Here is a 13,533-nt window from a genome sequence, read left to right as displayed (position 1 = left end):
CTAAAAACAAAAAATATGCAGAGCAGTGGAATACTGCGAGCGTCCGCTGTGTTAGTACTGCTTGTCAATCAACTTCAGCAACCGTTCCCAGAAGAGCAGAGAGTAGCTTCTCAGGAGCAGATAATACCGGCTTTCGAAGCGAAAAAGCTAATTTCCCTATTTGCACCTGCTGCTTATAAAGGCACCTGGCGGGGCGGCGCCAGCATTATGCAAATATCTCAATGCCAAGTTCATTGGCGTTTTAGTAGTATACGAAGCAGATTGGTCTCTCTAAGCGAGTTCCCAATTCGTCGGTCACGACGTGACGTCGTAGTGACCGACTGAAAGGGAACTGTGTGTTCATTGTAGAGGGCAGCACAATGGGTTAACGCCCATCATTGTTTGCTCACAGCAAAAAGGTCTCTGGTTTAAGCAAGGGCTAAGTCAGACAAAGACTTTGTTTAGGAGACCTTTCTGTGTGGAGTTTGCATGTTCTCTCTGTGACATTGTGGGCTCACTCCCACAGTCCAAAACATGCAGACGCTTTTATCCAAAGCGACTTACAGTGCATTAAAAGCTAGGTAAGCCAGGTGATTCAGTTTCATGGGCTTGAGAGTCCTCACAGGAAACCATACACAACCAGACTTGGGATTCAGGCCGCCCGTACAGACATCATCTAAGTATCCTCCAGACAAGATATCATTTGTTGAGTCTTCCTCTTGCGGGGAACAGAGAAGCGAGTCTTCGGCTCACAGGGAACAGAGGAGTAAGTCTTCAGCTCACGGGAAACAAAGGAGCAAGTCTTCATCTCGCGGGGAACAGATAAGCTAGTCTTCGGCTCGCGGGGAACAGAGGAGCAAGTCTTCATCTTGTGGGGAACAGATAAGCGAGTCTTCAAACGGGCACTTGTGAAGGTAAGACGAGGTGGAAGATTCTGGATCATGGTTATGGTGAACTGGAGGGCGGCTTCGGTTTGGGACTGGATCATTAACATTAAATCTGTCCTCAGGAACAATCAATCTCGAAGTTAGAGCGGTTTAATTGGAGAACATAATTTAAGAAATCTACAAAGGAGATTTCACATTGATCGGGGGAAACCATCGTCTGAAGATCATGATCCAGTCCCAAACAAAGCATTTATTAATAGAGTTATCCCTCCAGCTCACCTGATGAGAATCCAGTTTAGGTTGGTCATTCTGTCAGGGTGTGGTGTTGGAGGAAGGCAAGATGATGACGAAGGAAATAACTGTAATGATACTTTAAAAGAAATTAACACAAACTGAAACATACACAGTGACTAGATACAGAAACTTCAACAGAAACGCAACTACAAAACAATGACCAACAACATAAGGTAGACTAACATTATATATAGGTGAGTGATGAGGATTGCTGGCAGGTGTGATGATTACAAATGAAGACCAGGTGAGGGAAAGTGAGGGATGATGGGAAATGTAGTCCAGAGAGTGAAAACTGAGGAAAACATGAGGGCAACCAGAATGGGACCATGACACTAGAGACCTGGAGATGGAGGGGAAACTGCTATTTTGTTGAAAATGTGGGTGAAACCGATCATCGAGGCGAGACAGTACGCGTGGTGGAGGTAGAGTCCACTCCAAGCTGATCTCTGCCCGAACGAGCATAGCCATCATCTCTGGGTCAGCCACGGGCTGTGCAACCTGCCCCGAAGGCGGCAACACATCCGAGCCGGCATCAGAGAGTGACCCCCCCCCCCTAATGCAGCGACAGACAGACATTCCCGCAATGGGAACATGACTCCTCCATGAACACCGCCATGAACATGACCATCCGCGGGTCCCATCCAGAAACATACAGGCAATACAACATTTTTAAACAGACGCAATACAACCATGTACACAAGAGAACAGTTGTCTTTAAAAAGACACAAATTCAACTCGTGCAGCTCTTTTAGGGAAACTGCTCTTTAGTGCTAAGATGGATAAATCACGCAGGGGAACGGCAATGCACATACTCAAAATAAAAATGAGAATAAAACTGCAGAGCCTCTGCTGACAGTGCTTTAACTCCAACAATTTCTAAGCAAGTAGTCCTTTTCCCAGATAGAGGAAGCTTCTCACAAGCAGCTTGCTGCATGTTTTTGAAGAAAAAAAGCTGATTATGCATTGCACCTGCCTCTCATTCATACTCGCACGGCGAGTATAATTTGCATGCCAACATTCATTGGCTCTTTGGATGTTTCTTGAAGCAAATAGGTCTCTTTAGTGAGCTCCCAATAGGTCGGTCACCGACTAAAAGTCATTTTATCCTAAAAAGATGATCTAATCTAATTAGATTATGAAAGTTTAGTCTAGATTTCACATGCAGGGTCACATTTACATTACATTTGCATTTACGCATTTGGCAGACGCTTATCCCAAGCATCCCTTACAGTGCATTACAAGGTATACTGTGTATGACCCCTTGACCTTTTTCGATGCTAATGCAATGCTCTACCACTGAGCTATACAGGAGCACATTTAATAATTACATCAACACTTCTGCAATTTTTTTCCAAACTTTACCTGGTGACTTTGCCTAGTGAGATGCGGTATTTCTGGGTATCTCTGGTGCTTTCCTCCTCAGCTCTCTCCAAAAGCTGGTTCTCCTGCTCCAACTCCTGGATTCTTTGTTCCAGGTTTCTGCGTTCATCCTCTACTACGTGTAGCTGACCTCGCAGGGAAGCAACTTGCTCTAAGGAAGCCTCTGAACGAGCCTGCAGATCCTTAAGGTGCGCAGATATTGCCATTCATTGTATAGTTGTATCGTAAATATCAACATACCCACACAGCAGGAGGCTCCTATGCGGATCCGCGTTGAAGTCGCCAAACCCGCGTGACTGTCACATTCGTTTTGGAGCCGCGCAGAGGATCAGCTCCGCCTCCGGCAGCGCGGTAAATTCTACTGTCAAACAGCGGATCCTGAACGGACCCATGTCGGATCCTCGGACGCGCCTTTACTGAACGGTTAAACGATGCACATCTGTCAATGAGACTTTCTTGCTGGGACACGGTTCAGCTGAACCCTTTGAGTAAGTATTGATTTATTGATATAATTGTGCCAGTAAACATTGTTTTTTAATAATCCTGTATACTAATGATTGGAATGACGTTGATATTAGGAAAACTTTAGCATGTTCACTCGTGGATAATGGTTTAGCCCTAGCTGTGCATTATTAAGTTTACATGTTGGCAATTTTGGTGTAGTGTATCTGCCATCTTCTTTATAATGAAAATTAATCTTTGGCAATTTACTCATTGTTTGACTCGGTTCCGACTCACGGTCACACTGCAAGATGCCATGTGACCTTATCAGTGACTAATTAGGTCAATAAATGAATGCAGGTGTCAGTCAGAGCGACTGTGGTTGGTAAAGACAATCTTCTCGTCTTTTATTTTGAGCGTGGTTGGTAAAGACATTCTTCTCGTCTGTTATTTTGAGTGTCTGTGATTTAACTAGAGGTGTGTAACGAATTCCATTTACAGTTTTGGGTACTTTTAAAGTGATTTTTAAGGATACATTTACTCAAGTACATTTCTAGTGAAAAAACTGTACTTCATTCGGTGAATCGGTGGCGTTACTATGATAAGCATACTTGACTTTGGATGCTACATACCATAAACATCTGTCTGTTTCATTACAGGTGCTGTGTTCAACCTGGCAACAGATCGGGCAACGAGGAGACGTGTAATGGGAGAAATGATTAATAATTAAAAAAAAAACTTTTTTGTTGAACAACTTGTCTTTCTCCAGTTATTCATTGTCAGATGTGTTAGCTGTGCATAGTGCAGCATTTCATTGAAGTTGTAGCCTAATAGATCAAGTATTTTTATGTTTGCATTGACCTGGGCCTATAAAGCACTAAATTAGGTTTTGACCAGAAAAAGAATATTTTTTAACAAAAACAGAATATGCTATAACTGTCCATAAATGTAAATGGCAATTTTATATTTCCAATGAGTAGTAATTACTTTTGTACATTAAATTGATATCTTTTAGTGAAACTTTTCTGTTAGGCCTATTTACAATATTGTTAGGTTAAAAATACAAGGCAATGCAGATTTAAGGTTCTATATTGCTGCAGTGGCCAGGCCTAGTGATAGTTTTGGTTTTATCCTTTAGTTTGGTTTATCCTATTTTATCCTACAGTAAGAACAGAAGGGGTTTTGAATTTGAAAGTGAGATAAACGGGTCCAAAACGGACCCGGTCATGATAGCAATAAGCTCCGGGGCGGATCCGTAACAGAACTGCTCCGAAGTCAGTAGCTCCGGTCTGCATCCGTTGCGGATTCGTCCCGGAGCTTGAGTCAGACTTTTAATGAGTCAGTTGCGGGTCCGCGGCGGATGTATGAATCAATTTGCGCCACGGATGCGGATCGGATGCAGCGCGAGGCCACGGCGGGTCCGCGATCCGCCTTCATTGCGGATCCGTCACTGCGCGCAAGTGGACGCCGACCCAGGTCCGTTTCGCGGGTCCGTTCCGGAAGCCGTGATACCTCCGCGGCTGATCCGCCACGGAGTCCTTTTGCTGTGTGGGTATATTCGCCATTAATGGGGTAAACTACTAAAAAGAAAAGAGTTGATAACACTGATAGCCAATGTTGCTATGCTATTTTCAAAGGAAATTAACCTACATATGCCCCACGTCTCTTCAAACCCGACCAAGATAGGAGAAAGTGTTTTTAACATATGAAGAGGTTGGTTCCAAAACGCGATAACCACCAAAATCAGTATTGTGTTATTCTGTCATCCTTTCTCCATGTTTTCCCAAAACACGATAAATGCCAGTTCTCCTTCTCTGCAGAATGCAATAAATCCGCTCAACAAATCACATCGCACCAATCCACGCACCACGCATTGTAAACAAACAATGGCGACGCGTTGAATACACACAGAATCCTAATTTTCCTCATCGACTTTGTGATCAACAAACAAAAACAAAATAATACCATTGTTGGAATGTATAAACCTGTGGTGGTTTTCTGCAGTGGAGAAGAAACGTAAGCCACTCGGGCAACGGAAAAATTACGGCTGTTGCTTGTTCTCCCGACAACATCAAGCTTCTGTCATGCTAACACACTGACCCCAGGGGATCTTATGAAAAACTTTCCATTATTTTACTCGAAGTCAACAAAAATCGAGAAGGACCAAAACCGTAGTGTTTTGATTAATGCCATTAATGTTTTTTAATCAGTGTATACCACTAGTCAACTAAATGAATATAACATGGCAAAGATGAATGCACATTGATTTATATATAGCATTTTGTCATGGATTTATTTCATTTTGCCGGAAAAAAATATATTAAAAAGTTTTTTTTTAAAACTTTGAAAATCAAATTATGGATTAGATTTTTTATGTTATTATAACCTAAAGATGCTATGTGAAAGTTTGTAACAGAAAATATTGGTTTTCATATTAACGCTTTCTTGGTATAGAAAAAATGTTTTTACTGAAATTAGTCAAAATGGATTTATTGCGTTTTGGAACCAAACTCTTCATATGTAGATAGAATTACACAGTTGATCTATAAAATATGTAAATGCTTTGGGAGTGATAACAGCTAATAATGTGTCAGGATGGTGTATCCTGAATTTTCTAACCTGAATTTGTGCCTGTTTCTGTGAGAGGGCTTTTTGCACAGCTATCAGAGTACTGTCTCGTTGAGAAGAGAAAAGAGTAAGCGAAGCCTGCTCATCTTTTGCAGACTCTGGGCAATTCTCTTCACAAACCACCTAACAGAGAATATGAGAAAGAGTTGACAATGACAGTATTTTACCAATTAAAAAAAAATCTTCAATATAAACAATTATTAAAGTAAGTTAATATTGATATTATTACATTAATATTATTAAGAACATTAATAACTATTAGTTTAGTTTAGTACTCATCTTAATTTTAAGTTGCCAGTAACATAACTTATTGTTTTTTTTCTCTCTCAATTTAAGACCTATTGAAATCAATTTGAATGAATTGTTATATGGCATTTGCTACAGTTTACAGTGCCAGCTTCTGTCTACTCACAAAAGGACAAAACAACACCATAACAAAATTATAAAAGTATTCAACGTTATTTTAAGTAATATAAAATTGTAGTCATACAATAGCTTTATTTGATAGCTTTATTATTCACTAATAATATTGCCCTACTGTCAGGAAAAAGGTACAAAAAAGGTACAAAACTGTATATTTTCTGCCACTGGGGTGGTTCCCTCAAGGGTTCATTTTTGTACCTTTATGAGTATACAACTCATTGAAATGTACCTTAAAGAAGAATTTTGTACCAGTTAAATTTTAGAGGTACAAAACAATCAATAGATCCTTAAGGTACAGTAATGTGCTCAAAGGTCCAACACTGTATTATGTTTAGTATACCTGTAAAGGTTTAAAACAACTTCATTTTAATTTGGGAGGACTATTTAGCATGTTAAGTACTGTACATCTAGGCTAAAATGTCATAATCATGTTCACTAAACCTTGTTTATGTTGTGGAGTATCAGTTGCAAACTGTTAATCTTGCCGTGTAAGGCATCCCTCTCAGTTCTGTCCTGGCACCAACTTTTTTCCTGTGCAGGAAAGCATTCAGATCAAACAGCAAATTCTTAAACAGCCATGATACACCAAAAATGAAACATGCATCCACACAAAAAGTCGGAGTGTGATTTTATTAATATTACACCTTTGAGGTACAGATTCTGCGGTGTCACTGCTTTATTCATGAGTGAGCTTACCTTCATGTCCAAACTGTGCTGCAGAGCTTTCAAATTCCCTTCCTTCTCACTGTTCTGTGCTCTGAGTTGCTTCACCATTTCACCAAGTTCCAGTATTCTGCACATATATATGAACAAATATGTCAGAATAAGCATTCATTTTAAAGAGCACTGTTTTGTTGCTAAAAACTGTTATTTTGTGTATTTGGTATAGTACAATGTGTTTGCATGGTTTATGGTTCAAAAACACATTCATTTCCACATATCGTACATTTTTGTTGCTCCAGATATCCCTGTATTCCTTTAACGCTCTGATTTGTTACAAAGCTCATGAATCTGAAAAGCCATGTGTCCCCGATTGGCTAGCTTACCAGTACGTTAAGCTGAAGGATGTATCATACATCCAAAACATCCAAAAAAGGATATATCCCTCTGTTGCCGAAAAGAGAAAGAAGAAAAGGACAGAGGAGGAGAAAAAGGGCAAGATAAAGGTATGTTTGCATGATTATTTACAGTATGTTTAATTTGTGCAGCAGCAGCTAGTGGTGTGAAAGATCGCAGTTGATCCGTGATCGAACCCACAGTTCGGCTCACATGCGATTCGCGGACTAATATGGAAAGTTTATCATTTGCACGTGTTTCAAAAGCTTGCAAATGTTAACATTTCAAGTGATTTTAAACAATTTACCCTGCAAAAAGGCGCTAAAGTGAGCAGGTTTCTGGACGCACATGTGGTTAAATGTGTTCGGTCCAGCTCCAGTCAGAAGTGATCCTCACTATGCCTTTCAGAGATCAGAACACTTGATGTTTATACTTTAGAGAGAGTTACGCTACTGTGTGTCATAGTCCATTAGCATACATTTGAGGAATAGAGCACTGAAAAACAACTTAACGTTTTTATTCTGCGATGTTTGTAATTTGTCCTCCGTCTGTGTGTGCGCGTGCGCTTAAGTGCACTCAGTAGTGCACACATTTGGAGACGCGTTTCAGCAAAAAAAAGCAAGCGAACATAACATCATCTGTTCTTGAAAGAGCACATATAAACAAAATGATCTCCACAGTACTCTTATTCCAATAAAACATTTGTTTATGTCTTAGGTTTATGTATAGATTAGGCAGAAACCAGGTCATTGCAATGAGAAAATCACTTCTGTAGCTCTAAAAAATAATAATTATATTTAATTCAAACAATAAAGACAGTGTTATGATTCATTTGATTTGATTTCTGAACCTAATGCTAATTTTAGACCTTACTTAAAGTGCAACTTTGTTCTTTTTATAAATGATTGTAATTTCTTTATTTTTTAATTAAAAAAAAATTGGTGGGAGGGGGGCCCCAGACAAATTCTGCTTTGGGCCCCTAAGAGGCTCGGGCCGGCACTGGATTTAGACAGTAGTAAATTCTTTAAATATGAAAACATAGACTACTTACAGGCTGTATGTCAGAAGTGGGCGGAATTATGAAAATGACCGTCGTGTTCACGTTAACCGGCCCAGGAAGCAAACTACAATCTGTGTTGCCTACAATCCGTGTGTTGTAGTCCAAGAAAAAAGATTTACATTGGAAACGAAAACTTGCGTCATTGTTTACTTTGGAATACCTTTTGCATATCGTTAACACACACTTACACAGGAAATGTAAAATCCTAAATCGGATGATAGTTGCTCTTTAACATATTCATCATACTATGTATGCATCTGTTTAAAATAGGTGTTATTTGAAAGTTTAATTAAAAGTTCAGAGAAATTCTGGGATCAAAAGAAGTGTGTTTAAGATGTTTAAGTTGAATGTAAGTTGAGATTTTAAGGCAACCAGGTAACTGAATTTTTTAAGTTGAACCAACAAATCTTTTTTTACAGTGTAGGCATTTGAAGGTTTCATTTCAAAAGAAAGAAATTATCCTTTGGCAAAAACGATTTTTTTTTAAAAAAGAACACTAGTGCACTCACAGTGCTTTATTCGATCCTCATTTATCTACCTTTTCTTTACTCCACACTGAAACTCTACTAAAAGTTAATATAATACATAAGAGAAGGATTATGGCTCTCTCCATTATAACTGTGACTGATGAAAAGATCAAGGAGAGAGAAGCTGCAATGACTCCATTCATCAGAAGACCCAAACACTGCTCTGTCAGATTCATGGATCCGATCACAGAAGAAAATGTCAGAGGCTACTGAAACATTATGCAAGTAATAGAAAAATGCAGTGAATACCAAACTGCAAACATAAAGACACCCTCCCTCTCTTTCTAGTTTTGGCGTGCCATATATATAGTTAGATAGATGAGGCAATTCATGTTGACCTTCCCTGTGTGTCAACACTCAAGACAATGCACAATGATTCATCTAGGAGATGTGAGTTCAGGACATCAAAAATAAGTTCAAAGCATTGTATTCATCTAGGGATAGGTGCTGATGTATGTGACACTGCAAAATTCTTTGAAATGCCAAAATTTAACCTTGGCCCCCAATACCGTATAGTAATTATTTTTGTAACATGCATGATGACACTTATATATTACTTAGATGAAAAATTAATGGGACATATGTGTGTAAACAGACAGACATGTTGTACAGACCTGGAGCTAAGCTCGACTTTTTCTGCATCAAAGCGGGCCTGTAGCTGCATAGCCTCTTTAAGCTTGTCTCTCAGCTCCCTCTCCAGTGCAGATACTTCGTTATTAGCAGGGGTACTGTGCTGGCTCATGCAAGTCTCCAAATGCACACAGGCCATATGAAGACGACGGCCGGCCACTGCACACTCTGCTCGCATGTCTGACAGATTCCTGTAAGCACAAAGCAAGAATTACAAGGAGGGCAATGAAATTTCCTTAAATAACCAAAAAGCATGTTCTAGGTTCAGAGCAATCCCAAGAAAATGTTTTGTTCGTGACTGACAAAAGCCAGATGGTTGAAACTATAAAGCTACATTTTGTGAACTGGGAATAAACTCTTTGAACAGTGTCGTGTCCGAGTAAGGGTCGTGAACATTTTTTCCGATGTCCATGTGTTGAGTAATTCACATTACAGCAAATTACTCAACAATGATCACAGCATCTACACAGGCTGAGCCCTCATCAAGCCTGGCTCTGATGGATTGTTTAAGGGTAATCTAAGGGGCAATCTAACCATCATTTTCCCCTGTAGGATGTGGTAAAGGCTAAGGGGAGACCCATGTGACCCACTTTACTTTGATCCTGGCCCAGGGATAAATGACAGTGGGTTAGAAAGGATGGGGTCATGATGTTACTCTGACTTTCGCATTTTGCCAGTTCTGGCTGCACTCTCATTAAACTCACCTATCAGCAAAGGCCCGCAGCTGGGTGAATGAACTTCGCAGAAGTGCAGCCTGCCGCCAGAGAGATCGCACACGGGCCTGCTCGCGGCCCACTCGGGAGGTACTCATCTGGGAGAGACATGGGATGACCATATGATCATATGGTCAGCAGGTTAGGTAAAGAAAAGAGGGCAGCAATGCATGAGGTTAAAAACGCTACAAAACACAGCTGCACATACATAAATACATATTTACAAGCACATGGTTACATATAAATTTGTAGGTGTACATTCACACACTTTTCTTGACTGTGTCCGACTTAATACTACACAAGCTCCGTAATATCAGCAGAGCAATGAATTCTCACTCTTTTTTCCAATCGACTGAGAAAATCACAACAATGATTTAAAACAAAGACAGTGTCCAGACTGACAAAACAGGCACCAGGGTGGAATTCCACAAGTTCCAGAGTTGAGTTTCATTGGGTTGGATTAAGGAAAGATTTTCCTTAAACTGTGGATTTGGATAAAAACATACACCGTAGATCTCCCCTTCCTTTGCTCTCATTCCCTTTTCCTTCCCCCTCACCTCAAGTTCCCTCCTTAGTCGCGTGTCCCTCTGCTCTGCCTCCTCTCGTGCCTTCTGCAGGCTCTCTGTCAAAGCCTGATTGCCTTCATTAGCTTGTTCTAGTTGTTCTCGGAGCAGCGCGTTGACCTGGCTTAAACCAGAACACCTGTGAAATAAATGGCACTACTTCAGAGAACGTCGCCTATGACCTCCATCTGTTAATCCACAGGCCAAATCTACTTTCTAAACTTCCCGCATGATCTCACCCCCTCTGTTTCTCCATTATGTGGCCTCTATTTGCTGCTATGTTTACAAGCTCATAAAATCCATGTCACACTCTGCGTTGCCGGCCACGCTTAGAAGGGAATGTGCCTGACAGTTTTATAAAGTCAATGTCAGTTTAAGCCTAATTTCCACCAGATTTGCGTGTCGAATAATTTACAGGGTTATTTACATAATTTATGGCAGAATCCACCCATTTACGATTGACGCCAGAGTGTAAGGCAGTGAGGCCGGTGGACAAAGTGATTATCAAAGTGGTGAGTAACAGAGAGGGAGAAAGATGCCATTAAATATTAGTTTCTGGAAATCTATCTTAAATGGTAACTTCTTTTTCAAGGTGGTCAACCAGCTAGCACATTCCAAAAACCAGGTTGACCACCCTAAGCTGGTATGAACAGCTGGTAGCTGGTTTGTTGCTGCAAAATAGGTTTATATATTGTATACGCTAGATACAAGTACAAGGTTTATTTCAGGTTAATCTGTGTATTAACTTAAATTTTCAGGTTGTGACAAAACAGCATGCTGATTTCAGAAAACTGACATAAAATTGCCATAAAAGTGCCTTCTGTGTGAACACAAGCATGACCTGGAATTGATCCCAGGATTTGCTTATTGTTATGCGCAATTTATCTCTCAAGAAACCATGCATGTGCATTTTTGCTTATGATAAGATCATAAATTGCGCATGAGGAAATGTTACACCAATGTTACTAGGTCCCCTTTATGAAGGGACCCCAGAATCAGCTATGGGATGTGTTTACATTTGCTATGTGTGAAAGAGGTTGTAGTTACCGTGCAAATCTTTGAATAGGGGTTTTAAATGCAGATCAACATTCATGACGAAAACATTTTGCAAACTTGAATGAAGCAGAAACGAGCTTGTCACTATCCACACTAAAGCTGAGATCGTTCGCTAGCTTAAAGGCGGGGTCCACGATGTTTGAAAAACGCTTTGGAAAAGGAGACGGGCGACTACCAAAACACACTTATAGCCAATCAAATCAAATGCCGGGTTGCGTATGTGTGGGGCGGAACTATCAACAGAAGGTCCAGATTCTATTGGGGTAGGGGCGTGTTTGTTTAGGTGATTTCAAATATCAACATTGGCTTTCAAACATCATGGACTCCGCCTTTAATGGAACAGTGTGCAGTAAGAACGAATTGAAATAAAATGCATGAGCATGGCTTCTCAAGAGAGAAATCCACAATGTGCATGATTACAATTACATTACATATCCTGTCTCGTCCCGTGTCTGTATGGGATTTTTACACAGATTCCAGAAAAATCACTGGCAGTGTGAATGAACCAGAATCGAACAATTCCGGGATAAATTCTGGGACACATCATCCATGTATTTTCCGGAATCTCCATGGGAAATGCCGTAGGAAACTCAATCCTAAGGCAGATTGCTTAGCATTAATTCTCAGTGTAGCATGAAGTTCTGACAGAGAAAATTAAATAATCCGTGTTAAGAGTGTGTGCAGAGCCACAAATGATTGGATGAAGTTCACTCTGTAGTAGGGGTGGAACGGTACACAGAAGTCCCGGTTCGGTTCGTACCTCGGTTCAGACGCCACGGTTCGATTCACTTTCGGTACAATGGAGGGAAAAGCAAAACAAAAATGAAGAAGGCATTTTTTTAGTACTTAAGCTAATCTTAAAAACATAGGTGCCCTTATCAGTGTTATTTTGAGATGTCACGAATATGAACTGAAATGCATTTAACATACTATCTCGTATTTCAAAAATGTATACCACTTTAAGTAATCTTGTACTCATCTTTCATACAAAAATGGGTTCAAATGTATTACAAGTGTTACCTAAATACATTTTAAAATTACATTTTTATTTCATATTATCAATGTACTAAAGAACAAAAACATAGGCTTGTAGGATGAATTAATAGGTGTGTACGACTTCACGAGGCGCTGCAAGAAACGACAAGTGGATGACGTCAGAGTAACGCGAGAGCGATTTGAAATCAGCCTCCTCCGCAAGATTTCTTGCGGTACTCTGACGCTGATGGCGCTGTGTAAAGTTGAGCACGCTTAAAAAACTGAAAGCAGCTGAACTCGACAGAACTGCCCTGCGTATGCCTGTTGTGTATAGCAGGACAATTTATCTCCTACTTCTCAGCGTGAGAAATACAAAGTGTGGTGTTTGAACTGACTGAAATGCGTGTGTGTCAAGGTGAATGCGTGAGACTTGAGAGCCCTGATTAGATGTATTTCCACTCACATACCTAACAACTGCTGAACAACGCCGACGCACTGTCCTCGTCTTTTCCACCACTCTCTCACCTGTGCTATTGTAACTGACTGGAAAACCGAAGTTTTGCCAAACTTGCGATGGCTGGCGGAGCGTCTAACTCTTGTGGAACACCACTTGCCATTCGCTGCTCACTAACTGACTGGACCGGCGTCGACCTGACAAAAAACTGCAGAGTGCCAGAGAATGTAGACGGGCTCTGATAGAGCGCATACATAGGCGGAGCTCGGATGCATCGGCGCCAATCAGAGCTTCAGAGCTAAAGCGGGGCAACAGATTAGCTGTCCATAAAGAACCCGCGTATCTAACAGTAGTTCCGCATTACATTAATTATTTTGCACGCAAGTTTTTTTAATTTTCATACCGTGTATTCTCCGTTTTAATTCATGCACCGAACCGTGACCCCCGTACCGATTCGGTTCGAAACG

General features: G+C 40.6%; 1 protein-coding gene across 3 annotated transcripts in view; it reads right to left on the bottom strand.

The window, feature by feature from the left end:
• Positions 1 to 13,533, bottom strand: part of crocc2 (ciliary rootlet coiled-coil, rootletin family member 2) — a 117,912-nt gene that overhangs the window by 60,484 nt on the left and 43,895 nt on the right. For all 3 annotated transcript variants that reach the window (XM_073870142.1, XM_055213078.2, XM_073870143.1), the window contains 7 exons: positions 10,576 to 10,720; positions 10,010 to 10,116; positions 9,290 to 9,496; positions 6,729 to 6,825; positions 6,474 to 6,563; positions 5,601 to 5,732; positions 2,523 to 2,722 (listed from right to left, as the gene is read on the bottom strand). In XM_073870142.1, coding sequence (XP_073726243.1) covers positions 2,523 to 2,722; positions 5,601 to 5,732; positions 6,474 to 6,563; positions 6,729 to 6,825; positions 9,290 to 9,496; positions 10,010 to 10,116; positions 10,576 to 10,720 — 978 coding nt within the window. The remainder of the gene's footprint in view (positions 1 to 2,522; positions 2,723 to 5,600; positions 5,733 to 6,473; positions 6,564 to 6,728; positions 6,826 to 9,289; positions 9,497 to 10,009; positions 10,117 to 10,575; positions 10,721 to 13,533) is intronic.

The sequence above is a fragment of the Misgurnus anguillicaudatus genome, chromosome 8, assembly GCF_027580225.2.
Source record: "Misgurnus anguillicaudatus chromosome 8, ASM2758022v2, whole genome shotgun sequence".
NCBI classification, from domain to species: Eukaryota; Metazoa; Chordata; class Actinopteri; order Cypriniformes; family Cobitidae; genus Misgurnus; species Misgurnus anguillicaudatus.
This window is presented reverse-complemented; position numbering and strand designations above follow the sequence as displayed.